We start from the raw sequence: 27,981 nt of genomic DNA on the forward strand, positions 1-27,981 counted from the left end.
GCTTCAAACAGTAGGCATAGAAGGACAGTAGCTCAGGAAGACCAATGGCAATTTGCAGCAGTGGAGCAACTTATAAAACATTATGTAGCTATTTTGTGATAAGGCTGGAAGCACAAGTCCCATCTCTTGATCCTCCACATGCCACCATGACATTTTCCATTAATATGTCTCTATACCCCAAGTTGAGTGCTGTGAGGCATCTTGGAAGACAGTATCTTATTCCACATGTAGACAGCCTTAGCAGATGGGTGGATACCATGGACCAGTACAGACAAAAGACTGGTCTACAGGGAATGGAAGTCCTAGGGCGTCTCTTTCAGTGCCAGCAGTTAGAGCTGTCCAGAGGATAACAGGTCCCAGGAGTTCTTAAATTTTGGGCAACTCTGAAAGCACTACAGAAACACTTATGGGCTTCAGGCAAAGTGTGGCACCTGGGTTTTACTCGTACGCAATGAGTGAGATGTAGGCAAATAAACAACTTAGAACTGAGAAGGTCTCACTCACTTCATTCTCCTGAAACTGACTCAAGGCCCAAACAGCGCCAAGATGCCAACAAGAGCGTCCCCTGTCAGGTAGACTCTGAATGATATACTCAATGGTGACACTCCCCTTTTCTGTCGGTGGTGGGCAGCGCATAGTTGGGGGGGCATTAGGAATCCAGGAACACCAGTCATACTGAGAAAAAAAAGGATAAAGGCCAGTAAAATCAAAGGTCATTAGGGACTAAGGCATTAAACAAAGCAGCGACAGAACAGTAACACTGCAAAATAAGGCAGTCAGCTCATATGTTTATGACTCAAGAAATGATTCCCATAGAGGTAATTAACACCACACAGGGAATATAAATAGATGGATCCCAAAGGGCGCTTGTGCCAATGGAAGGCACTTCTACTCATGCAAGAGGAATCCCAATTTCCCCCTTCAGAAGACCCAGGCACACAGTTCCTGTGGGCCCCTTTCAGAAGCTGCTTTTTGAGGGGTGTAAGGGGCTGGCCGAGGAGATGGGGAAGATCAATTATGTCACTGAAAGTGTGCTTATGATGCTCTGGATCCAACTGACTAATTCCTTTTCCTCTGATTTTAGCACCAGGACCCAACTATAGTTACCTAAATGGAAGGCGAGCTAGAGAAGATGTGACGGAATAGCAATGAAGTCCAGAATCTCCTTGGCCCAATTCTTTTCAAGGAATACCTACGCTTTACGCCATTGGATAATTGACAAAGCAGACAAGCAAAGCAGCACAGCCTGAGTGAAATGTGTGTGTGTGTGTGTGTGGGGGGGTCCTGACGAGCTCAAAATTATATCCCCAAATTATCAAATGATAGCAAATTATCTTCAGGCAAATTACTAAAGACAAAATGGGCAACACCCAGGAGAGAACCAAGCTCAACGAAAACAGAAATCTGTAACTCACTAGTCTTCCTTTCAGAGCAAGTAAAAGTGGCCGCCATCACCACCTGACCCTCCAGTAACGGTGCTGGATTCACGAACACACCTAGCTGTGTACCGGGTCCTTCAGAGGGAGAGCTACCCCATCCAGAACAGATTGCACTGCCAATCATGTGTCTACTGACCTCTGTACTGCCTGGACTGTTCAGACCTTCCACAGCCTCTTTGGCATTGGTTGAAAAGGAGAGCTAGAGCTGTGCTTCATCAGCATAATGAGGCCTCTCAACCCCCAAACTCTGGATGACCTCCCCTAGTGGCTCCTCATTCCACCGATTAATCAGGGCCTGGGCAGCATTGCCAGTTAGAAAAACCCAGACTATTTAGGTATTCCTCAAGATCCACCTCTGGGCCACCTCTGAGGGTGGACTAATTTACTAGACCCACCATTTCTGCAGAGTGGGACCTAATCTAAAACCTATTAGGTAGTGCTCTGTCCACTTTCATACTTACCAGCAAAAACCAGAAGAAATGTGTGCCCTGCTACATGTGCTGGTCCGGAGAGTAACTGAGGCAGACCCAGGGGCCATGAATTCTTTGGCTATGTCTCTCCATTTTCCCTCTTCACATCTTCTGCCCTTTTGACAGCCACTTGTTATTGGACCATTCTGGGGTGGGGGTGGGGGTTAGTTCCACTCCTAACTCTATGCCTTTTTAACTGCTGCCCTGTGTGCCTAGAACATCTTCCTTATTGAATTGGAATACGTTCTAGGCATTGCCATACAGCTTTCCTATTTTTATTCCCTTCTGAAAATCCAGTGTCCTTAGTTCACCCTTCCTGCTGTCTGCTACAAGGTAACCCTACTCTTTTCCACCTCTTGATATTCCTTTCACAAACCCTAAAATATCTGCTTGCATGAACCTACTTTAAACGTTCATAACGTGGGTATAGAATTACTTCCAAATGAACCCTACCTGACCAAAATTTACAGCTGCATGTTGTGCTGATGTTGTGAATATCACTACAGTAAGATATTCTGACAGCTTCTCCCGTGTCTTGATTGCTTTAGGAAATCCTGGAAAGCAGAAGAAAACCCTCAGTAATTATGCTGAAAAATTGAAGATGGCTCTGGAATGTGTAGGAGGTTTTTAAAAGAAGATCAACTTTTCTTTTTCAGTGACGCAAGGACAACAAAATGCAGGGTTTTTTTTTCAAGACAACAATATCACACTAATTCCTTTTGACTTTGCCATCAAGGCAAAGATGCAAGTTTTTGCCATCAAGGCATGGATGTAAGCCCACACTTGAGATGAGAAGAGATGAAAACTGCAGGCAGTTGCAGAGAGCCCAGCATGGCATCATGTCAACACAAACGTCCTGTTTGCCCAGAAGTGGTGAAGATGCCACTGTTCCAAAGGGAAGTGTTACCATACACTAGGCTCTGTACATTCTTCCCCTGAACAACACTACCTGCACTGGTCTCCCTCTTTCTCCAAAATGCTGTATTATCAGATGCAATTTGCAAACGTGCCAGGTGGCTTGAAAGAATCAGTCGCACTGAATTGCTCTACTCAACCAACCTGTGACACTAATTTGAATATGAGTCTGCTTTTCCAGAGAAGCTACACCACCAGTGGCTAGTCTCTGCTTGCAGACTCATGTGATATACTTATTCTGAAGCGTCACAGTTCTTGTTTGCATGACATGATATAAAGTCAACAGAAATGGCACTGGGGTGTCAGCTACAAGTTGGGTAGGAACGGTGAATTGGTATCTAGTATCTAAGCAAATGCTAACACTGCCATCCACTGTACTGCCATCAACTAGAAATGTGATGTTCTGGGGGGAAACCTCCCCCTTCAACCATGAGAGGGAGGGAGAATTAAAAGACATGCAATATTTTCTTTCCGCATGAGTGAAATACCTTTTACATCATTGTTTTATATTATATTTATTTATGAGTAGTATTTCTGTACCGCTTAATATAAGAAAATCTCTACATGGTTTATATACACAAATATTAAAAATCACAGATAAAAAGTAAATATATAATACAATATAAGACTAAAAGATTCAACTTACAATGATGGCAAGATAAAAAGAGACAATAAAAAGAGATAGTAAAACAGAGAAGCACTCCTTGACATAATGATGATCAATTATAAGCCAGGAAAACTTGTGTGAATAATACAGTGCTACAAAACTCCTAGATTCAAGGTTAAACTGTAGCAATATTGCTGTTGCGTTTGTCTCTATTACTAAGCAAGAAATACTCTTGGGGCAATCTAGAACTGCCGAGCTTGTTGCCCCTACACCATCGCGTCGTGATTCCTCTTGCTTTTCACTTACACCTTAGAATTCAGCAGCTTCATCTCTAACGCTTGTAATCCATTTGTGCTTCCAGAAAGCAGGTAAATAATGTTAAAGGACATGTGCCTCAGTAAATATTAAAGAGTGTTGCAATACAAAGTTTATCCATAATCTTTTGCATTGCCAAAACTTATGATTAAAAGAAGCGTTAGCTGAACACCTCCAGCAATTAGCTGGCTTAGAGCAACTCTTATTAACGAGATGTTGTAGCATCCAATAGATACAGAACACGAGTTTTTTTCTGAATTTCTGAAACGTAACTTGAGATACACAGATGCTTCAAGATACAGATGCTAAAGTGTCAATCAAAATGGGACAGTCCAGTTCTCTATCCATTCCTGCTTAAATCCCTGTGGTTCATGTACACCAGGATGGGCAGGAGGGTGCTGTTGCACTCGTGTCCTGCTTCTGGGTTCCTGGTCGACAGCTGGTTGGCCACTACAGGAACAGAATGCTGGACTAGATGGACCTTTGGTCTGACCTTCTTATGTTTTTAAGTATTTATAAACATGGATTGTGGATCGATATAACTGATCAGCCTCAAAAAGTGCTTCTAATAGTGAAGGAGACCCTGAAGCTGTAAAAGCAGCAGGACCAAACCTAGATTCTAACAAATGTTGCAACTGCAAGTATTGCCATTCAGATGTAGCTGCCATGCCCTGACTGGAGGAGTCCTCCTCAGTGGAAGAGCTGGAGCTCCCAGAAGCCCTGGGCACCCCAAACCAAGGACTGCCACCAGACTTACAGGAGCCTGAGCCCTCAGGGGAGATGGTTGCAGGGCCATTCCTGTCAGGAGAAGGGGAACTCTGCCTCTGAGGTAGAGGCTGAGCAACCTCAATGACCCCTGGGAGTGTCATTGCCTGAAGTGAAAGCTAGTAGGGCTCCTGTGCAAAGGAGTGCTCGCTGGGAGAAAGCAACTCCTCAGGACTAGGGCTCTGGGAGGGGAGCTTTGATTACTGCAGCTGACCTGTGGGTGGGGTCCAGCAGGCTTTGGGCTTTAAAGCCTATACTGAAAACCCAACCAGTGTTGGAACATCATCCATCCAGCCTCTGTGTCATGTACCTTGCCTCCTGAATTGTGCCCTGTGATTGATGCTCTGTTTTCGTGGCCTTTCAGACTGCCTAACGACCCAACTGATTTACTGTGTTTGACCTCTTGCTTGTTACCTTGACTCCTTCCGCTCTTGCCTGATCTTTGTTGCCTGCCTGCCTGTGTTCTGACTTTAAATACGTATCTCTGCACAGAAATACAGGAGGATGAACTTGGTAGCCCCATCGAGAGCATCTGGATCAAAATAAATGGAGCAAAGAATAAAAGGAACCTGGTGGTCGGAGTCTACTACCAGCCACCCAACCAAGGAGAAGACGAGGATGAAACTTTTGAAAAACAAATAGCCAATGTTTTAAGAAAGCATGATGTAGTAGTAATGGGGGACTTCAATTTCCCCAATATTTGTTGGGGGACAAATTCTGCAAAACATGGTCCCTCCAGGAAATTCCTGACTTGTGTGGCAGATAACTTCCTCCTACAGAAAGTAGAGGAAGGAACTAGAGGATCAGCTATCCTTGACTTGATCCTAACCAACAGAGATGACTTAGTGGAAAAAGTAGCAGGAACTCTGGGGGAAAGCAACCATGTTATACTTGAGTTCTTGGTTGTAAGGGAAGCAAAAGATGAGGGTAGTCAAACGCGTACCCTGGATTTTAGGAAAGCTGATATTAATAAACTCAGAACAATGATCAGTAAGGTCCCATGGCAAGCGATGCTAACGAGAAAAGGAGTCCAAGATGGGTGGGAGCTTTTAAAAAAAGGAAATTCTCAAGGCACAATCACAAACCATTCCAACAAGAAGAAAAGGTGGAAGACAACAGAAGAAGCCAATGTGGCTTCACAAAAAGCTTAGGGATGACCTGAAAACAAAAAAGGACACATATAGGAAGTGGAAAGAAGGCCAAGCAACAAAGGAAGAGTACAGGCAGGTAGCACAGAATTGCAGGGATGGCATCAGGAAGGCTAAAGCTGAGAACAAGCTGAGGTTAGCAAGGGATGCTAAAAACAACAAAAAGGTTTTCTTCAGCTACGTGCACAGTAAAAGGCAGAGGAAAGAAATGGTGGTTCAGCTATTCAATAAGGATGGCAAAACGATAACAGATGACAAAGAAAAGGCAGAGGCGCTCAATTCCTACTTTGGCTCAGTCTTCTCCCAAAAGAGGGTCTCTGAGCCCCCTGGCAAAGGCGAAGTGCAGGCTGAAGGGGCAGGATTGCAGCTTGAGATCGATAGGCATATGGTCAAGGAACACCTAATTACTTTGAATGAGTTCAAGTCTCCAGGGCCAGATGAACTGCATCCTAGAGTAATAAAGGAACTGGCAGAAGAACTCTCAGAACTGCTGTCTATTCTCTTTGAGAAATCATGGAGGACGGGGGAAGTGCCAGATGACTGGAGGAGGGCTAATGTTGTCCCTATCTTCAAAAAGGGTAAAAAGGAGGAACGTGGGAACTACAGACCAGTCAGGCTGACATCAATCCCTGGGAAAATTCTGGAGCAGATGATAAAGCAATCCATCTGGAAGCACCTTGAAAACAATGCAGTGATTACTCAAAGCCAACATGGATTTGTCAAGAACAAGTCCTGCCAGACAAATCTGATCTCATTTTTTTTATCAAGTCACCTCCCTTGTGGACTGTGGGAATGCTGTGGACATCATATACCCCAACTTCAGCAAAGCTTTCGACGAAGTGCCCCAGGATATCCTGATGAGCAAACTAGCTCAAAGCGGGCTAGATGAAACAACGATCAGGTGGATCCACAGTTGGCTACTGAATCGGACTCAAGAGTGCTTATCAATGGGATCTTCTCAAACTGGGCAGAGGTAACGAGCAGGGTACAGCAGGGCTGAGTCCTTGGCCCAGTGCTCTTCAACATTTGTATTAATGACTTGGAGGAGGAGGTGCAGGAATGCTGACTGCTGAATGCAGACTGAAAGAACTGGGCATGTTTAACCTTGAGAAGAGAAGACTGAGGGGAGATATGATAGCACTCTTCAAGTACTTGAAAGGTTGTCACAGAGAAGAAGGCCAGGAGTGCAGGACACGGAATAATGGGCTCAAGTTACAGGAAGCCAGATTCCGGCTGAACATCAGGAAAAACTTCCTGACTGTTAGAGCAATACGACAATGGAACCAATTACCTAGGGAGGTGGTGGGCTCTCCCACACTGGAGGCATTCAAGACAAGGCTGGACAGCCATCTGTCGGGGATGCTCTGACTTGGATTCCTGCATTGAGCAGGGGGTTGGACTCGATGGCCTTGTAGGCCCCTTCCAACCCTACTATTCTATGATTCTATGATTCTGCCTGGATTTAGACCACCTCTGTTGTAACCTGAAACCCACTGGATAGCCACCTGTAGGCTAGTTTGCTGACTCCACTGCACAGAGTTTGCTACAGCCAATGTATTTCGCATGCAACGCTGAGAATGACAGAAACTCATCATCAGCACCCACTCATTGATACAAGGTAAAAAATAAACTGATATGTGCAGGCCCTCCACAAAAACATTTACTTACCCATTTTTAAATCTGGATTTCCCCATAGAGTACATTTAGCATGAGAAAATTGATCAAAATGGAACTGTCGTGACATTATATGCCACACGTCTCTAATGGCCATAACTGTGGGAGGAACCCTATCCATCTTAATGTGCCGAGAATATAATGACATCCATTCGGAGAGAGGATCCAGACAGGAAGATTCCAAAACTGACCAAGATGAAAAATGTAATCTGAGCAGAAAAAATTAGTAGAGTTCAACAAATAGGCCCAAAGCAAGATACGGAAGGACAAAACTCTCCTTCTTTAACTGGAAGTTGCATCCTTTTCAAGGATCTTTGTGGTGGAGAGGAACACACACCAGACCCAAATTTACAAAACAGAGCATTGAATTTTAAAAAAATATTTGCCAGGTATAAATAGAGGAATCCCATGCATAACATAAACAATCCAAAGTATAATATTCATCTCAAGTGTATTTACCTTACCCCGCAAACTTAACCTTAAAGGTGCCCATCTATCTATGTCCCATGAGATCTCATTAATCAACTTATTAAAATTTAGCTTGATCATTTGTGATATGTCTCTGGGAACAAGTATTCCCAAATAAGTAATAAAATCTGGTCATCATCGAAATTGGCAGTTGCTAAAACACAGAATTCCCATCGAAATTGGCAGTATCGCCAACTGGCATCAGTTCAGACTTTGACCAGTTAATTGAATAGCCAGTTGGTCACCAAAAGTATTGACCAACTGCATCAACGCCAAAACGGACAACTGGAGCTTCAAAATAGACAATAAAAGATCATCAGCATAAACAATAATTTTACATTCTAAACCAACATGGACAAAGCCACCAATACTACTAGTCTGTCTAATAGCACACAGCAGGGGTTCCAAGCATAAGTCAAATATCAACAAGAAAGTGGACATCCCAGTCTGGTGCCTCTCCCAAGTAAAAAGAAAGCTGAGAAAAGACCATTAGTCATAACTCTAGCTCTTGGGGTTGAATATAGGGTTGAAATGGGACCCACTTCAAAACTTCCACAGGGAAGCCAAAGTTACTCAATGTAGCAAAAATGAATTTCCAATGAATTTTGTCAAAGGCCTTTTCAACATCCAAAGAAACAACAGCAGCCTGGTCTCAGTATCAGTATTTAAAGCTATCAAATCAACAACTAATATACGATTATAAGTCTATAAATCCCACCTCGTCTGGTCGACCCAGTGCTGTAATAAGTTGTTGCAATCTATTGGCTAGAATTGCAGTTAATATTTATTTATTTCACTTCTATACCACCCAATAGCCAAAGCCCTCTGGATGGTTCACAAAATATCTACATTAATTAACAAAATAGGTTGATAGTTAGCACAATACGTATGATCCTTGCCAGGCTTAGGAATCGCCGTAATGTAAGCATCATTTAATGGTGAGGACAGTAAGCTTGATTCACAAATATGATTATTAAGATGATAAAGCTTTGGAGCCAAGAGGCTGGAAAATGTTTTATACCACTCAATTGGAAACCTGTCTGGACCAAGTGATTTCCCAGTATTCATATTTGTAATCGTGCTCATAATTTTCACCATATGCAAAGGAGCCAGGAGTAACTGTTGCTGAGAGAACTCTAAACATGGAAGATCAACATGAGAAAAAAGCATCCATATCCTGCTCTGATATTTCAGTACCTGTTCCATACAAATCAGAATAAAACTTTTAAAATTGTGAGTTTATATAGGCAAATTCCACCTGCTGGGAAAGAATATTATCCAGCTCGTATTTAATGTTCTGCCGCTCTTGATAAAGTTGGTCAAATGGCAAAGTGGGTTATAAGAGATTTCAACTTCTTCTTTAGAGACATTTGTTGCATTTAAGAAAAAATCTTATAGGAAGCACAGGCAATAATTCAGGCTCATATGAAAGCTTTCCTGGCCTCCTACTCAATGGCACAAGAATCAACAATACCCTCATTCATTTTAAAATACTCAAGTAACTCAGCAGTGATCTGTTTTGTAAACATCTCATCATTAAGAAGAGAAACATTAAAACATAGACTAGGAGGGCCTTGGCAAAATCTGAAAATTGCGACTTCAAGCATACTGGGCCATGGTCTGAGACTACTAGTGTATCAATCTCACAAACATTTATTTGACGTAGCAAAAATGTAGAACCCCCCCCATTCTAATCCAGAGCAATCACGATGGACAGGTGTAATAAAGGCGTAGTCTCTCTCGAAAGGCTGCAAAATTCTCCAAGCATCAACCAAACTGAGTTCAAGTCTAAAGTGTAAGTCTCACCCACATTTGCCTCTTAGGAGCAGGCGTACTCCTATCCAGTAAAGGGCTCAAATTCTCACTGAAGTCCCTGCCCACAATTAAATAATTGTAAGCTATATCAACCAATTTGCTAAAATATGCATAAAACATAAATGGAGAATTATTATTAGGTCCATACACAGATGCTGCTTGTTTCATTCATGGATCTTATGATGTAATGATTGACCCCAAAAAGGGGTTTGGGAGTTGCCATCCCAGAAAGACCCCAGTAGTTGCACATAGTCTGGCAGTTTTGAAGATGCCACAGCTTTTGTAAGATGTCCAGACTGTCAAGAGTTTTTGTACCTTACAATGTATTTACCCAGGCTCTTATGGCTATTAGTTCTCTAACACTGCAATCCTATGCATGTCTACCCAGATGTAAGCCCCACTGAATTAAATGGGGTTTACTCCCAGATAAGTGTGCATAAGATTGCAACCTAAAATTACCATATTTTTATACTAACGTTGTCAATACATTCCTTACCTGAAGGTACAGAAACAACTGCAACTTTTTCCCATGCATTTCACTGTGGCACTTACTAGTTGCATTACAAACTATAGAAGCTATAGGATTTATAGGTAGACAATGCTGTAATACTTTTGAGGCTTATATAGCTTGTAATATGAAGACAAGTTGCTACCTGTAACTGTAGTTCTTTGAGTGGTCATCTGTGCATCACACATATGGGATCTGCACCTGTGCGGAGTCTCGATTCAGGAAACTTCTGTAGCTGGGGAGTTTTGGTGGGAACCCCTCCCCCACCGTCCCAATGTGCATATCCCTAGCGGGTTCCTGCTTATTCCCTCGGTTCCTTGAGACCGACATTGTAGCCTTGGAACCTAAAAGAATGCCTTTGGTATCATCAAACATCAAACTTGAGCATGATGCTGACAGTGGGTGGGTTGTGTGAATGAAAAGATGACTACTCGAAGAACTACAGTTGCAGGTCTCTCTTCATTGTCATCTCTGTGCATCACACATAAGGGGAGTAGAAAGCTAACTTACAAGGTGGTGGGTCGGTGTCCTACTACGAAACAGATGAAAGGATGGCACAACCAAAAGTCTAGCCCAAACATCCAGTCTGTAATGTCTATCAAAGGTAGATGGTGTCGACCATATTGCAGCACGGCACAGTTCAGGGATGGCAACCCCTCTGTCGAATGTGGCCAATGTTGCTACTGCAAGACTGGGGCAGCTCGGCTGGGGCAGACAGTTTGAGTCTAGCCAGCTCATTAGATAGCTCGATGGTTTTGACGACCCAGAAAGTGAAGAGTTGCGCTGAGAGAGGCTGGCCCTTGCACTTGCCGCCACAGCAGACAAAAAGTCAAGGCAAAAGTCTGAACTGCTCAGTCCTCGAATTATAAAAGGCCAGGGCGTGATGCACATTGAGCATGTGCACCACTTTCTCCCGCTGAAAGATAGGGCCGGTCTATTCTGCGAGCACAAAGTTCACTAGCCCATCGTGCAGATGTGGTGGCCACGAAAAACACCACCTTCCATGAGAGGAGGCATAGGTCTGCAGTTTCCAGTTGTTCAAAGGGTTTGGATGAAAGTGTCTTAAGCACAACGGAAAGGCTCCAACTCAGTACCATAGAGCAAATGGGTGGTGCCAGCTTTCTGATCCCTTTCAGAAACCTCTTCACTGTCAGATGTGAAAGGACAGAAACACCCTCAACAGGAGGGTGAAAAGCAGAGACAGCCAATAAATAAACTCTGAGAGACGACAGTTTGAGTCCTTTCTTGAAAAGAGAGAGGAGGAATTGAAGTATCTGGTGCAGTGAGCATTGAAGTGGATGGAAGCCCTGAGCAGGAGCGAAGGCAGAAAAAGCAGTCCATTTACTCATGGACAAACACTGTGTGAAATCCATTAAGTATTAGGAACAACTTGTCCAAGTTAGAACTTTTGTCTCCCTTTATTGTAAGTGCAATCTTTATTATAAGATTTCACCATAGCCAAATCACTGGATTGATGTCAATTGTGTATATCAAGCATATCCATGTATGATTATTGCATTATGTTTGATGATTCGTTGTCCTGCAGTGGAGAACGGGGGCCTTGCAGGCCCCTTTAAGCTTTTTGTTGGAAAGTTTAGAGAGGAAGCATGAAGTTGTGCATTGTGAGAGCCACTGTGGTGTAGTGGCAAGAATGTTGGACTAGGAGCTGGGAGATCCGGGTTCTAGTCCCCACTCAGCCATGGAAGCTCAGTGGGTGACTTTGGGCCACACACTCTCAGCCCACCCCACCTCACAGGGTTGTTGTTCTGAGGATAAAATGGAGAGGAGGAGGAGAACATAAGCCGCCTTGGGTTCTTTGCAAGAGGAAAAAAGGCGGGGTATAAATGCAATCAATCAATCAATCAATCAATCAATCAATCCCTAAGAGCCCTGGCTAGACCAGTGTAAAACAATGAACACCGATGTGGGAAAGGGACATTGGGAAAAGGGAAAAAGGAAGCAGAGCTAGCTACATTCTGTTGGACCTCTCAGCAGGTTTTGATACCATTGACCATGGCATCCTTCTGGATAAGCTGTCAGGGCTAGGTGCAGCACAGAGGACTGATTCCAGAAGGTGGTGGCTGGAGGACTATTGCTCTGCCCCTTGGTATGCTATTGGGCTCTACAGGGCTCTATTTTATCCCCCATGCTTTTTAACATCTACATGAAACTGCTGACTGCTGGGGAAAGTTAACTGGGAATATGGACTGAGGTGTCATGAATATGTGGAGGATACACAGCTCTCTCTCTCCTTTTCAACAAATCCAGGTGGGGCAGTAGCTGTTCTGAATTGGTTCCAGGATGTAATAATGTATGGGATGAGGGCAATAAACTGAGTTTAATCCAGACAACATGAAGGGACTGTTAATGTGTGGTTTGTCTGCCCAGCTGAGTGGTGCTCTCCCTATTTTGTGCTCTCCCTAAAATTGGTATCCCCAACGCAGCCCCTGAAAGTGCAATAGAACCCATGAAGTCTTCCTTGTGTGTCCATAAAGTCTCTGTGCTTCCCCCATTAACCACTCCCTTTTAGAAGTGGGATGGGAGCTATCTCAGCCTTGAAAAGCACATGGAGGTGAGAGAAGAAGTGAGAATGAGGTAAGCAGCCAAGCAGAAAGTGGAGCAACCAGGAGAGAAAGCAAGACAGAAAATGGTAAAGGAGGCAGGGGGGATGAAATGACCCAATGAGGGGAGGGGAAAAACAGACCATGCCTGTGGTCCCCCCCGTGTGTCTGTGTCTCTGAGAAGAGAGGACTGAGGGTAGAGATAGGATAGAGCGCTTCAAGGACTTCACAGAGAGGAAGGCCAGGATCTTTTCTCAATTATCCCAGAGTGCAGGACACATGTTCCGGCTGAACACCAGGAAAAACTTCCTGACTGTTATGCGACAATGGAACCAATTAGTGTGGGAGAGCCCACTAACTCTCCCACACTAGAGGCATTCAAGATGAAGCTGGACAGCTATCTGTCGGAGATGCTTTGACTTGGTTTCCTGCATTGAGCAGGGGGTTGGACTCGATGGTCTTATAGACTATTGTATGATTCTATGATTATAGCTCTTTGCCTTGACACATTTTCTTGAAAAAAGCAAAATTTACTTGTGGTTAGCACAAAAGCCACTAGGCCTCACTGGCTGAAATTGGGCAGGTTCAATCAGCTCCATGGGGACTACCAGTTCTCCAAATTCCATGAATTTAACATACAAAATAAAAACGTTATGGCCATTTCTGTTTTCCAATGCAAGTTAATGGGAAAAGGTAAAAAAATGGCAATTAGGACAGCTCAAAAGATCTGGGCCCTGTGCCCAGGTAGGCCTATCTCTAACGATGCCCCTGGTGGAGAGGCAGCCAGTGCAGTTCTCTCCACACCAGCTACAAGAGGGAGGGGACAGGGAGCACAATTTCCTGGCTCTGAGCCCTGTCTTTGAGCACAGAGCCAGGAAACCAAAAAAACCTATGTCCTCCAGATGCTGCCTAGGGGACATAGGATTGCTCTCTAAGAGAAAGAAGACATTATAACTCTTTTCTGTGTTCAATAGGATTGCCTACACTAAGACCTGCTTTGCACGTAACAAGAGTTCATGGGTTGTTTGCCCAAGAATTGTCGGGGCCATGTGGGAGTGAGTGTGTGCACTGCCTTCCACCCACTTGCTGCTTCTGCTTTGCATCTGGATGTAAAGCAACTCAGGAGTTCCTGGATTGCCCTGGCCATGGGCTGCTAAGGTTTGGAGATGCTGAGATAATGATAAGCCAGATCCAGGTTTGCTTACAAGGAGACTTATAGCACACAGGTATACCCAATAAGACAGCTTCTCTGAACCCAGAGCCATGGAGTAAAATGGGTTTTATACCATACATGTTAGCAGTGAGGCAGCATGACAGCAGCAAGCGTTAATTAGTATTCACTGGCAACTTTCCCAGCACAGGCTAACAGCACTTGGTCAGAAGGAAAACAATCAGAACTTTCCCAGCACAGACACCTGCAGCTTTAAGGCAAACAAGGTTCACTTCTCAGGCACATCCTGATAAGATACCGCAGCTCATTAGTATGGAATGTGCTGAGGTCGCGCTATTGATCTTTGAGTCATCCTGGTAAATCAAGAGGCCTATCAGGGAAAACAGCAGCTGACTGAACCAAAGTCAGAGAACATGATGGATCATCTAAGCCCCTCTAAAACTACTAATAACTTGGTTCAGGCCTGAGGCCTTACATATCCATGATGTGTGAACCAGGGAGGAACAATGCAGAGTTCCAGGTTTTCATGTCATGTTCCTGGGTTGTTTTGTAATCTGCATGCAAAGCAGAAGAGGCGAGCAGGCAGAAGGCAGTGCACTTGCTGTCTCTTGCGTGGCCCCAAGAATTTGTGGGTTAAACAACCTGTGAATTGTCATTCTGTGCAAACAGGGTCTAACAAAACTAGATCAAGAAACACTTTTACAAACAGGTAAGTAGAGAAGAGGTAATAAAGGCTATAAATATATAAAAAAGAAACAAAGCACCTGGCCCAGATGGATTGGTGGCTACTTTAAAGGGAATTCTGACAGGACACAAATATAAGGAATTAAATTCTTCTGACAAAAATAGTGCTACCTACATGGAATGAAGCAAGAACCAGTATAATACCTAAATAATGTTGACGCAGTTCATTTGTGCAGGTATGGGAGCAAGTGAGCGTGCTGGCCCTCACCCACTCGCTGCTTTGCTAAAGAACCCAGGAATGCCCCAGTCCTGGGTTGTTGTGACATGTGAACCTGCCACTCTAGGTTGTTTAGGGTTAAACCCATGGTTTGTTGCTGGGTTAAACTCTGGGTTGTTTAACCCCTAAACAATTCAGAGTTCCAGGTTTGGACGTCATGGCACCAACCCAGGAATGGGGTGTTCCTGGTTGTTGATTACAGGTGACTGAAAGCAGAAGATGAGCACACAAGAGGCAGAGTGCTTGCTGCCACATAGTCTCTCCTATTTCTAGGTTAAACAACCCAGAAATTGGCATATTGTGCGAACCAGCAAGCTTACTTTTATATTGCCATCTTGTTTAAATGAGATTCTTCATTAATATATTCCTCAAGATCAAGAATGTTGCTTATCTAATAGACAGTGGGAAGACAGAGCAAATTTTTTTATCTTGCTCTACAGGGTAGCAATTGAACCAAACGGTTCAAATTACAAGAAAAGGGATTTTGACTAAACATCACGAAGAACTTCTCAATGCTATGAGCTGTTCAATCCCTGCTCTACAAGGAACAGACTGTTTTACAAGGTGTTGGACTCTCCTTTCTTAGATATTTTTAAGCAGAAGCTGGATAGCTTCTCTGTCAGGGATGCTGTAGTAATGGATTTCCTGCATCATCAGGGATTTAGACTAGATGACCTTTGAGTTCCCTTCCAACTCTCTGATTCTACAAAATAAAATGTTAGCAAAATTCTACGTCTATTATGAAATTAGTTGACATACTATAAGGTCATTATTAAGATAATATGGTCCACTAAGAGATTATTCTGAATATTAATATCAAGCAAACAAATATAAAATATTGATGGAACAAGTTCAGTAGTGTAGTCTGAACTTCTCCTCCAAGGAGAAGAGAGGAATCTAAAAAGAGACATTTTGGAGGAATCTTGGAAATAAATGTGAGGGGAAAGTTCCTTCTTAATTGTTCTCATCATCGAAAGCATCCCAAGTGAAATTCTGCTCAGGACTGTATGTGCCAGGCTTAGCTGCTGCTTACACAAGAACAATTAAATAAAAAGCATATTTGGGCGGGGGGGAGTTTAGAATAACCTTTCTTCATTAAAAGCATAGGGTTGGATCCACAGAAAAGCCCCAGGAGTCCTTCCAGCCCCCCTTCCAAGTCAGGGGACCCTGTGGAATAGGTTGGGTTGTGGCGCAGGGGATAAGAGGGGATCCTTGAAAAACAGGCAGAGGCACCATGAGAGGATTCTCAGTAGTGCAGCTAGGTAATTTTAGACTCTAGATGTAATGGTCTAAAGGGGGCTCTTTAGATGGCTGTGCATATTACTTCAGCCCTGAAGGTCACAATTAATATTTCTCTCCCTGCCCCCACCTCAGGACCATCATGACTATATGATGAATAAAACAGAGTTCACTTCTCCTGCTAAGCTACACTAAACACATTTACTTGGAAATAAGCAACCATTTTGATGTAGAAAAGGAGGCTATATCTTTAAAGTAAAAATAATAAAATGAGCATCTGCAACTATGTACATGCCTGTCTGGTGGCCCCGACTATAAAATGTGTGTTTTTAAACAAGAAAAGCCAGGCCTGTTTGCTGCTGCCCCCACTGCCTGCCGCTCTCTAGGTGGTCACATGGGGGAGTGGGGCTGAGGTCCAGTGCAGGCCACACCACAGAGGACTCTCTAAGATAACAGGATCTATATGCTCTGGGCTGGGAGTGCAAAAACAACATAGGCACTTTATTTTTCATTTGGCTACCTAACAATTTTGGGTTAAAAATAGGAATGTCATATGGAAAACCATGAATTATCAAATTGATATGGATCCTAATATATTTGCATTATCCTATTTTTTTAAATCCCAAATAATTTACATTGAATTTTATTATACATAGATTATTTTTGATACATACTAGGTGACTAAAAATGTCCCCACTGTAAGTGAATGGGGGAATAGGGTTAATGAATTTACTGTTAGTCCAGCTAACTCACTATGTTGGGACTTGAGAAGGAAGACAGTAGTGTAATACATTTTTCAAGAGACTGGAGGATGTTTAATAATTAAAACTCATACTACTTTTAATACAGAGATTCAGAACACACAGATGATATTCTGTAAAAGAAGTATTTGGCTAACTGTAATTCTGATGTATTCCTTTCCTATCAATGTTTTCTTCTCAATAAATTTAAAAAAGATTTGATACACATTGCATATATTTCAGGTTTTTCCAAAACTTCCATTTCTTTTCCAGAAAAAGGAGTTTCATTTGCTGCAAATTTTATATCTCAAACCCAAATAGATCCAAGGGGAAAGTTCAGTCACATTCATTTCTGCATCAGAGAATCTGGCTCTAATGGTGCCCCAAAGTCTCACCTGAAGCCTTGTTGCCTCTCATCCCATAGACATAGATGTCCTTCACAAAGGCCTGGAGTTCCAAATCTTCACACACCATTTCTTCACTATGATAATAAATGTCAACAACTTCCGTCACAAAGCTGTAGAAAACAGCAAAGAAAGTTACCAAAAAAGTATAGTCTCCAATAACTCTTGAACTTGCTCTGTTAACACCTTCTTGGTGTGTACACATGTGCACACACTCACACAGACACACATATCTTTTTGTAAAAATGTTTCTAAGACAAGGGTTACCAAACTGCCACCATGTCACAGATGGGGATAAGAGATATTAGACATCTTTTGTCTATTTCTTCTTCTAGTTTCTCTCTCATCCAGAGGAAATGTGGCAGCCTTACTAATTTACCTTCTAGTTTATTGGTGCTGCTATTAGATGCCAGGTCAGTAAATAAGACTGTCATATCTGTGATTTAATTATGGCTGAGAAGGCCAACCTGGTGCATATAACTGAGATCTGGTTAGGTCTGGGAGGAGTTAGTGTCTCCTAGGTATGCCCTCCTGGGTATTCAGCTCAGCACCAGAGCAGACAGTCAAGAAGAGGGAGTTGCTGGGGTCTGTAGGAGTTCCATCTCTCCCTCCAGCCATTCTGATTGCTTGAGTACTAGTCTGGAGTGTTTGCATGTTGTGCTGGGCTCTCGGGACAGATTACAGTTTCTGCTGGTATTTCTGCCCACAGTGCTATCTATCAGTATCCATTCCTGAGCTGACAGAGATGCTCTCAGATTTGGACATCCACGATGGTGGTTCTGGGGGACCTTAAAATCCATGCTTGGGGCCACATCTGGAGTAGCTCTGGACTTTGTGCTGCCACAACAACTATGGAGCTGTCCGAACATGCCATCAGTCTGACACATGTAGCAGGTCACACGCTACATTTGGTTTGGTTTTCTGGACAGGAGGATGGTGGTCTGATGGATGGGGCATTTAACATCTATTCCCTTGTCACGGTCAGGTCTTCTACTGTTGAGATTTAGGCTTGTAGCAGTTATTCCCTTCTGCAAGGGTGGAGGACCTGTTAGGATGATGCACCCTAGGAGGCCAATAGATTCTGAAGGATTCTAGAGGGTTCTGGGAGATTTTCTAGCTAGTGCAGTGGATCCCCTCCCTCCAGCCCCCTTGCCAGCACTGCATCTGCTGCAGCACTGGAACATGCAGGCAGGAAGTTGCTCATCCATCATCCACTGGCTAGAGAACCAAGGGCCACTTGGAGGCTGTACCCCCTGCCTCCCAGGAAGAACAGCAGGGCAAGAGGGAAACTAGCCTGGCCCCATACATCAGCCAGAGAGGAAGCAGCTGCGGAGAGCTTGCTTCACCTCTCCCTGGCCAGAAAGAGCACACTGTCCCAACTGACAGTTCCCTGGGATTGCAGACTCTGGCCTCATCCATCGGCAAGAGAATGAAAGGCCACTGGAAGGCTGCACCTCCTGCCAGAAAGAACACTTTGTCAGAACTTCGAAATTAAAAGTGAGGGCCCTGAGTTTTGCTTTTTTCCTCATCCCTCCCAATCCCTCTTGTGTCATGTCTTTTAGATTGTAAATCTGAGGGTAGGGACTGTCTTAATATTAATCTTTGTGAGTTGCTCTGGGAGACTTTTTATGGTTGAAGAGCTGGGTAAAAATGGTGTAAATAAATAAATAAAATAAAAATAAAATACTCCTGTTGAAGCCCTGGTGACTCTGTAGCATACAGAGATGACTCGGGCAATTGATATGATCACTCCTGAGTAGTCCTCTCCTACGTTGCAGAACCTGTTCTGTTCCTTGGTAAATATTGTGAGTTGAGGGGAACGATGAAGTATGTTGGGAAATTACTGGAACACAGGTGGAGAAAAATTTGTCTTGAATCTGGCCAAGCACAAGAAGAGCTCATTATTGAGCCTACTCTCTGGTGGTGAGGGAGGCAAAGAATCCCCTTCCCCTGCATCCTCTCAGTGTTGTCTAGTGGAGCTTTTCTGAGTGGTTCAGGTCCTTTTGAAGACCCTGTAGGAGATCCAAGACTGCTTGGTAATGCACTGCAACAAGTTTGCTAAATGTTCTGAGGACAAAATTGCTTGCTTTTGACACAAAATAGATTCCACAATTTGTGCAGTTCAATCTGTGGAGGTGTCCAGGGCACTGTCAGGTCAGATACCGTTGGAAGGTTTTCAGTTTTTTAAGGCCTAAGACCGTGGACAATGCACTTTGTCATGTTCGACAAACCACTTCCCTGCTTGACTCTTGCTCTTCATGGCTGATTACATTTAGTGAGGAGGGAATGATTGTCTGGGTTCTGGAAGATATAAATTCCTCTTTAGGAAAGGGCGTGGTCCCAGCTTCCTTAAAGGAGGGGCAGTGCAACCAGTTCTGAAAACATACATCACTGGACCCAGAGGAACTTAACCAATGGCCAATATCCCCTTCCTGGGCAAGGTGCTCAAGTGGCTGGTGGACAGTCAGATCCATGCTCTCTTAGAGGAATCAGTTTTTCTGGATCCATTTCAATCAGGGCTAGACCTGGTTTCAGCACAGAAATAGCTTTGGATGCCCTCTTGAGATGCTGTACGCTGGGAGAGAGACAGAGGGAGTGCAACTCTGTTGATTCTCCTGAACCTCTTGCTGGCTTTCAATACCAAGCCTTCCATCTGGAAAAGCTGTCTGAATTGGGAGTGGGCAGAACAGTGATTCTGCTCTTATTTGGATGACTGTTTTCAGAAGGTGGCGCTGGTGGATTTTACTTCCCTTAAATTGGCCTATGGGCCAGAGGTTCCCCACCCCAGCCTTAAAGGATCAGGTTCATAGTCTGGGGGTGCTTGTAGATCCATCTTTGTCAGTAGGTCACTAGAGGTGTTTGCCAGCTTAGGCTGGTATGCCTACTATGCCCCTACCTGGGTGGGGATAGCCTAGCATCAGCGATTCCTCCCATTTAGATTACTGCAATGTGTTGCATGCGGAGCTGCGTTTGAAGACATTCTGGGCATCTCAGTTAGTACAAAATATGGTGGAAAGAGTACTGACTGGAACTGGGTATTATGATTGAATTATGCCAGTACTGAATCATGTTCACTGGTTCCCCATTTGTTTCCAGGCTCAGATTGCTAGTTTTGACCTATCAATACCTTCATGGCTTGGAGCCACCATATATGAAGGATGGCCTCTTTCCATATGTGCCTATGCGTGCCCCGAGATCATTATCAGACACCTGCTGTGAGCAGCCTCACATACTGAGTAAGTTAATCTGTTCTCACAATCTTAAAAGTGTATTAATACTGGTAACAGTGTTGTTTCAAAGAAGTCAATAAAACATTTCCCCTCTCTTCTGAGTTATTCTCTTCCTTTTCGGTTCGGAGAAAAAGAAGATTGTGCTGCTTTTAAACCCATGAAATCATCTATTTTTTGTGGTAAGAAAAAAAATGGAAGAAGCAGTGGAAAACACAGGTGTATGTGTATGTTTTACAAATGGAAGACAACCTTGTCTGGACCGCCTGTAAAACTGTGTGCCTGAGACAGAGTGACAGCACAATAAAAGCTTTGTCTGGAAGCAGCCTGTGACAACTGGCTGCTTACTGCTGAAATAAGTGAGTTTTATTTATACATGAGAAAGTGTTCCTATCAAAACACACCAAACCATAAATGGATATTCTAAAAATCCTCCCCAAACAGCCAACATTTAAGTTTTTCAAAATGTATAAACACCACGTGGAATAAAAATGTGAAATCTTAAAAGCTAAAAACCATGAAAAAGCAGGAAGCTGTTTCTTAAAAGACAGCTCTTGCTAGGAAACTCTTATAGCTTGGGGAAATGCCTTCCCTATTTGATGTTACCTACCACAGCTTTTTAATACAGAGCAAGTGGTCACGGTGGAGAAGCCACACCACACCAGGCGATAGAGGCCTCCAACACTGATCACACATTAGAACGCAGGGCAAGAAAAAGTATCACACTTTTCATATGGTCAAGGAACCTCTTCATGCAGGCTTTCCCTGAGGGGTGACCCAGCCAGTATGGTTATAACTGACCAGTGATTAGTTTATTGTGCTTTTCTTGTTATATGTTATCTCTTTGTCATTCCTGTTAACTACTTTGAGAGTTCACTAGAAAGCAGTATATAAATGTATATAATAAAAGACATAAATAAATAAGCAAAACAGACAACCAATCACACCCATGGTAGAAAACCATTTGGTAAGTTTGTTGTCTGTACTGGGCCACAACCTGACCAAACAAAGTGCATGGGGAGAGAGGGGCAGGGAGTCAACCAGCTAGCAAAAGAGAGGTCCTCCTAGATCCTCCATGAGTGGATCTAGATAGAGAGCAATGCTAAACTGGGGGCCAAATTCCATTCCTCGACTAGGCACACAGCCAGAGGGAGACATGTTAGAGAAGTTCAGGTGTGGGGAATGTGGACCCTTCTGTAGAGGGGCAATTCATCCCCCCCCCCCTTGCCTTCTAAAACAGTAGCTAAGGAGACCAACACAAAAGGTAGCCCACTGGTAATTCACATACTCTGAATGTCAGGCATGTTGCTAGGCACTGTAAGGATATGGGGTCCAGGCCCATGGGACACAAATCTGCATAAACTTTGCATGTCCTCAGCCAAGGACAAATTAGGGGATCACCACCAATCAATTCCTCCCAGATCCTGTTCCAAAATTTAAGCAATTCCCCATCAATTAATTTCTCTATTAACCAATCATCATTACTTCCATACATTAAATTCAAAATAAAATAAAATGGGGCACAATTCCATGGGGGGGGGTGTCAAAATGCTGGGTGGGAGGGCTAGAGGAGGGGGGCAATACAGTAACATGGTAAAAGGTAATATAAAAACCTTACGTTTAAAATAGAATAAAATGGTAGGCCAAAACATCTGAAGGGCCACAAGTTGCCCATTCCTGAGTAGCGGGTGTGGCAGCGGAGGGAGAGGAAAAGGAGCAAGGAAGAAGATTAGGAAGGAGAGTGAGGGGGGAGGGCTTGAAGGAAGAGGGAGGTTTTGGGGTGGGGAACAGAGGGAGGGAGAAATGGAGCCAGGACTGAGCAACATGGAGAAGATAGAGGGAGCCTGGAAAGAGAAAGGCAGAAGAGGTGTCAGAGGCAGGGGGTGGGGTGGAAGGGGGGTTCTCCTGCTCTGCAGTTTCCCGGGTTGTCTCTCTCTGTGGCAGGGTATTATTATTTATTTACAAACAAACAAAATTTAACCCGCCTTTCAGGGCACACTGCGCTCAAAAGGCAGCTTACAATATTATAAAAACAGTAACATACACTTTACGATTAAATACACAGACAGACAGACGACAGCTAATGATTTTCAATCACCCAAAGCAGACTGGAATAAATGTGGAATTAAAAAAAAACAACCCAGCTGTGACGAGGGCTGGGGAGGGAGTTCCAAAGATGTGGGGCCACCACTGAGAAAGCCCAATGGGCCTTGTGACTTTCCCCCCAAATCCCAACACATGCACATAGACACATACAGAGGAAGAACAGGAAATCCCACAAGAATGGCAAAATGAAAACAGATGACAAAGAAAAGGCAGAAGTGCTCAATTCCAACTTGGGCTCAGTCTTCTCTCAAAAGAGGGTCTATGACCACCCTGGCAAAGGCGAAGTACGGGCTGAAGGGGCAGGATTGCAGCTTGAGATCGATACGCATATGGTCAAGGAACACATAATTACTTTGAATGAGTTCAGATCTCCAGGGCCAGATGAACTGCATCCTAGGGTAATAAAGGAACTGGCACAAGAGCTCTCAGAACCACTGTCTATTATCTGAGAAATCATGGAGGACGGGTGAAGTGCCAGATGACTGGAGAAGGGCTAATGTTGTCCCTATCTTCAAAAAGGGCAAAAAGGAGGAACCTAGGAACTACAGACCAGTCAGTCTGACATCAATCCCTGGGAAAATTCTGGAGCAGATGATAAAGCAATCCATCTGGAAGCACCTTGATAACAATGCAGAGGTTACTCGAAGTCAACATGGATTTGTCAAGAACAAGTCCTGCCAGACGAATCTGATCTCATTTTTTGATCAAGTCACCTCCCTTGTGGACTGTGGGAATGCTGTGGACATCATATACCTCGACTTCAGCAAAGCTTTCGACAAAGTGCCCCAGGATATCCTGATGAGCAAACTAGCTCAAAGCGGGCTAGATGAAACAACCATCAGGTGGATCCACAGTTGGCTACTGAATCGGACTCAAGAGTGCTTATCAATGGGACCTTCTCAAACTGGGGAGAGGTAATGAGCGGGGTACCACAGGGCTGAGTCCTTGGCCCAGTGCTCTTCAACATTTTTATTAATGACTTGGAGGAGGAGGTGCAGGAATGCTGATCAAATTTGCAGATGACACAAAATGGGGCAGGACAGCTAATACTTTGGAAGACAGAAACAAAATTCAAAGCACTCTTGATAGACTGGAGCGCTGGGCAGAAAACAACACAATGACATTTAATAGGGATCAATGCCAAGTTCTGCACCTAGGAAAAAGAAACCAAATGTACAGTTACAGGACGAGGGATACGTGGCTCAACAACACTACAAGCAAGAAGGATCCTGGAATTGTTGTAGATCACAGCTGAATATGAGCCAACAATGTGATGTGGCTGCAAAAAAGGCCAATGCTCTTTTGGGCTGCATTAACAGAAGCACAGCTTCCAAATCCCGGGAAGTACTAGTTCCCCTCTACTCAGCATCAGTTAGGCTTCATCTTGAGTACTGTGTCCAGTTCTGGGCACCACACTTTAAGAAGGATGCAGACAAGCTGGAGAGGGTTCAGAGGAGGGCAGCAAAGATGATGAGGGGACTGGAAACAAAGCTCTGTGAAGAGAGACCGAATGAACTGGGCATGTTTAGCCTTGAGAAGAGAAGACTGAGGGGAGATAGGATAGCGCTCTTCAAGTACTTGAAAGGTTGTCACAGAGAGGAAGGCCAGAATCTCTTCTTGATCATCTCAGAATGCAGGACACGGAATAATGGGCTCAAGTTACAGGAAGCCAGATTCCGGCTGAACATCAGGAAAAACGTCCTGACTGTTAGAGCAATACGACAATGAAACCAATTACCTAGGGAGGTAGTGGGCCCTCCCATACTGGAGGCATTCAAGATGAGGCTGGACAGCCATCTGTCAGGGATACTCTGACTTGGATTCCTGCATTGAGCAGGGGGTTGGACTCGATGGTCTTATAGGCCCCTTCCAACCCTACTATCCTATGATTCTATGAAGAAGTATCACCTCTCCATGTACCACAATACAGGGCATGGAGACACACAAAGATCAAGTGGAGCCATACCACACGCATGCACAACCACAATCTATCACACACTTGGGGTATTTGGAGAAGAATTAACCTTTCAGGAGGGCAATACACATGTTTTTCTTCCCTTTTTTCCACATTCATATCTTTGTCCCTTCTTTCACTTCTCTCTCTCTCTCTCTCTCTCTCCTGGAGGAAAATTGCCCTCACACCTTGCAGTTAAGCTTAGAAAACAAGCTTCCATTGGCATCAACAGATTTTCCCCCCTAACCTTAGTTGCCATGCAGAGGAGGGCAGAGTTGAAGGGGACACAACACACAGGGTAGGGAATGTTAACCCTTCCCTCCCCAACTGCAATCCCCTTGGAAATCCCCCTCCCCACAGCATGGTAATTAACCTTAGGGAAAAATCTCCATTGGCACAAACAGAAGATTTTTTAAAAGCTTAATTGCCACGGATGAGGGATTTGTGGATTACTACAACGTGTGGGGAGAGTTAATTCTTCCCTCCTCAGCTGCAATCCCCCTTGAAAATCACCCCCTGCGTGGCAATTAAGCTGAGAAAAAAAACTTCCATTGGTACCAATGGATGCTCTGAGATATTTCCCCGATCTGGGTCCTTGTGAAATAGATTCGGGCCTAGAGGCCCCTGGGCCCAGGCCTAACAACACCCATGTTGTCATACAGCGAAACAGTTCAAAAGGGGTTAGCTATGTGAAGGATGAACTCACATGAATTGCCACAGTCAAAACCACACTTGAAAAGCTCAGTCAGTCAAACATAATAGAATTTATTTCCGACAGCCTCATACCTCCTTATTGCCTCCCATACTTTGACACCATCATCCCGATAGTAGTAGTATGGAATATCCTCATTGCTTTCCATGTGTCTTGCCTTGATTTCTTCAGGGAAGCAGAGGGAGCTGTAGGTGAAGTGCTTCATTGCTCGCTGGACCATTTGCACATGTCCACCTCCTCCAGTGGCATTTGCCTTTGGCACCCAAAACAAGTGATACAGGGCATTAAGCAAAGGCAATTCCATGGCCATTCAGAGGAATGTTCTAAACAGTGGGGGGGATCCTAAATCCCTAACATAAGTAGGCTGCACTGGAGGATGCACAGATGGGGGCCTGGGCCACTGGATGCCTGAGTGACCAAGCTTTAAAGACGGGAGCTTTGATACCCGCCCCACACAGCCATGGCATAGCATGGGACTCTGTGTGTGCGCTATTCACTGGACTAGGATTGGTAACATTGCAAGCCTCCAGTGCCTGCCCTTCATGTGCCTCTGACGGAAGCAGGATTGTCCCCAGTGTTCAAGGCTTGGCCACATCCAAGCCCTCTGAAAAAGACACACAACCTTGTTGTGCTAAGCAAGAAATAGACCTGTACTTTCTTTTACACAGTCATTGAACCCGGGGTGGGGCGGGGCGGGGCGCTCGCTTGTACAAAGTAACAAACCCAGACGCTAAATGTTAAGTGAGCACAATATGAGAAACTGCAGAATATGTTAACTGCTTACAGGGCATAGCAGATAAGGCAGGCACCCTTAGTTGCTCTGAAGTTTTGGAGAAAATAAGCATTTTAATGGTAGAATAACTGGAGACTGCATATGGCTTAAATCTGATGAACAGTCTGATGATTCAGATACTTCAGCTAGCACAGAATATGGAAGCCTGCCTATTAACAGGTGTGGGCTGATATTCTCACATACCACCTGTTTTGAAGCATCTGCACTGGCTGATAGTTTGTTTTTAGACTCTATTTAAAATGCTGATTCTTACTGTTAAATCCCAAAATGGCTTGTGTGCTGGGAGAATTTTTTTTTTCTATACAAGCTCCTCAGCCACCTCCCAAAAGCACTCAAGAACTTCAATCTCATGGACAGATTAGCCTCCAACAGAAGCATGGTAGCAGCCCTATATTATGGAACTCCCTTCTGAGGAAAGTTCAAAAGGGCCCTCCTTGCTACTTGACAAGTGAAAGAAACCCCTTTCCATTTCAGTTGAGCTTTGCGGATTAATTCTTGGATTGTCCTGCTGTATTTTGTTTTTAGCTATGGCCTTTTAATGTTTTTTGTTGTTGTCGAGGTATTTTTAGTTTGTATTATATTATTCTTATTATTCTTAAACCTATATTTGAGGGAAGGCAATGGGTGTTACCATGTGGGGTGAATCGGTGGGGGGAGCTATGTGGAAGACACTTGTTGCAAGGGCTTGGAGTTATGACTGAAATAGTTCCAGTTAATTGGCTTCCTCCAAGAGCGCCTGGGTGTAACTGGCGACTACCCTCTTCAGCATCCCAAAAAAGGCAGATTAGAAACTCCAAGTAAGCAGAATCTCCTCATGGTTTTTGTGGAGCATTCTAAAAACTGTCCTTTCAGACCAGCTGGAAATTGTTCCAGACCTATGAAAGCAAGCTATCTCACCTTGTCAAAAAGGCCATATTCACAGATAAGCTGCTCCCGGGCTTTGGTGTTGATAGCAATTGTAAACCGTACATGGGGTACCAGGAGCTGTAAACCAGAACAGAAAGCAGCTCAGGATGAAATATTCTTTGCACAGTTTTCCCAGTGTAATATGATTGGTTCACAAACCAAAATACTTCCAAACAATGAACTACAGAATCTCAGTTGGGTCCATGCTTTTAAACAAACCACCTGAATGGACAATGAAGACAACTCCAAAACAGATTCCTTTACAAGCCAATTTGACATACACTATGAGATAACAAAACTGCAATGTGAGAAACACATTGTTTGTATTATCAAAAAATTTCAGCAACATTTTGGACCCCACTGGAATTGCAGTTTAAATATGCATTGCCTATTTGGATAGTTCAGAAAAGCCTTAGGGATGCACATAGCTTAGACCAACCACACATCGTGTTGTTGTCCAAGGACACCTCATAGTTAATAAAAGAGTTATAAGGAAGCTGATGTCACATATCCCTCTCTTCATTAATCCAGCTTCATCCTTCCAGCTTCAGACCAAGGACGGCCATAGCCCATTTGCCACTTGAATTGGAAACTTTATATGTTTATTTGTGTACTGCTTTGATCTAATGCCTTTCCAATTAAAATAATTCAAAACTAATTAAAATTTGCCAAAATCATAGTATAATCATTACTGTGCTTGGGGCTGGACTTAGGGGTGGGCAAGCTGGGCTGTTGTCCAGAGTGCCAAGCTGAGGGGGGTCCAAAGCTGAGCTCAGTGGCTGTGGTTTTTGAATGCACTGTCTGCAGTGAGCTAGGGTGGCAAAAAGAAACTGACCGTAACCTTGCTTTCAAGGTTCAACAGGTTGTTTGGGTACTAACTACAAAAATTATCTTCCTTCAATTAGCTTTAAAATATGTTTCTTTTTCAATTTCTACTTTGATGTCATTTGCCATACAACTTGGTAACACTGCAAAGCTGCAGGGCTGCCCAGAGTGTACGTGTGTGTGTGTGTGTGTGTGTGTGTGTGGAAATGGGGCAATTTGCCACAAGCCCCCACAAAGCAAGAGGGCTCCTGCCTCAGT

At 43.9% G+C, this 27,981-nt stretch overlaps 1 protein-coding gene across 3 annotated transcripts in view; it reads right to left on the reverse strand.

Moving 5' to 3' along the window:
- ALOX5 (arachidonate 5-lipoxygenase) overlaps positions 1-27,981 on the reverse strand; it is a 108,490-nt gene that overhangs the window by 4,544 nt on the left and 75,965 nt on the right. For all 3 annotated transcript variants that reach the window (XM_084854842.1, XM_084854841.1, XM_084854840.1), the window contains 5 exons: positions 26,890-26,976; positions 25,274-25,452; positions 17,192-17,313; positions 2,363-2,463; positions 505-675 (listed from right to left, as the gene is read on the reverse strand). In XM_084854842.1, coding sequence (XP_084710968.1) covers positions 505-675; positions 2,363-2,463; positions 17,192-17,313; positions 25,274-25,452; positions 26,890-26,976 — 660 coding nt within the window. The remainder of the gene's footprint in view (positions 1-504; positions 676-2,362; positions 2,464-17,191; positions 17,314-25,273; positions 25,453-26,889; positions 26,977-27,981) is intronic.

Source organism: Heloderma suspectum, chromosome 4 (assembly GCF_057233095.1).
Source record: "Heloderma suspectum isolate Gila_16-S chromosome 4, 16-S_ref, whole genome shotgun sequence".
Taxonomy (NCBI): domain Eukaryota; kingdom Metazoa; phylum Chordata; class Lepidosauria; order Squamata; family Helodermatidae; genus Heloderma; species Heloderma suspectum.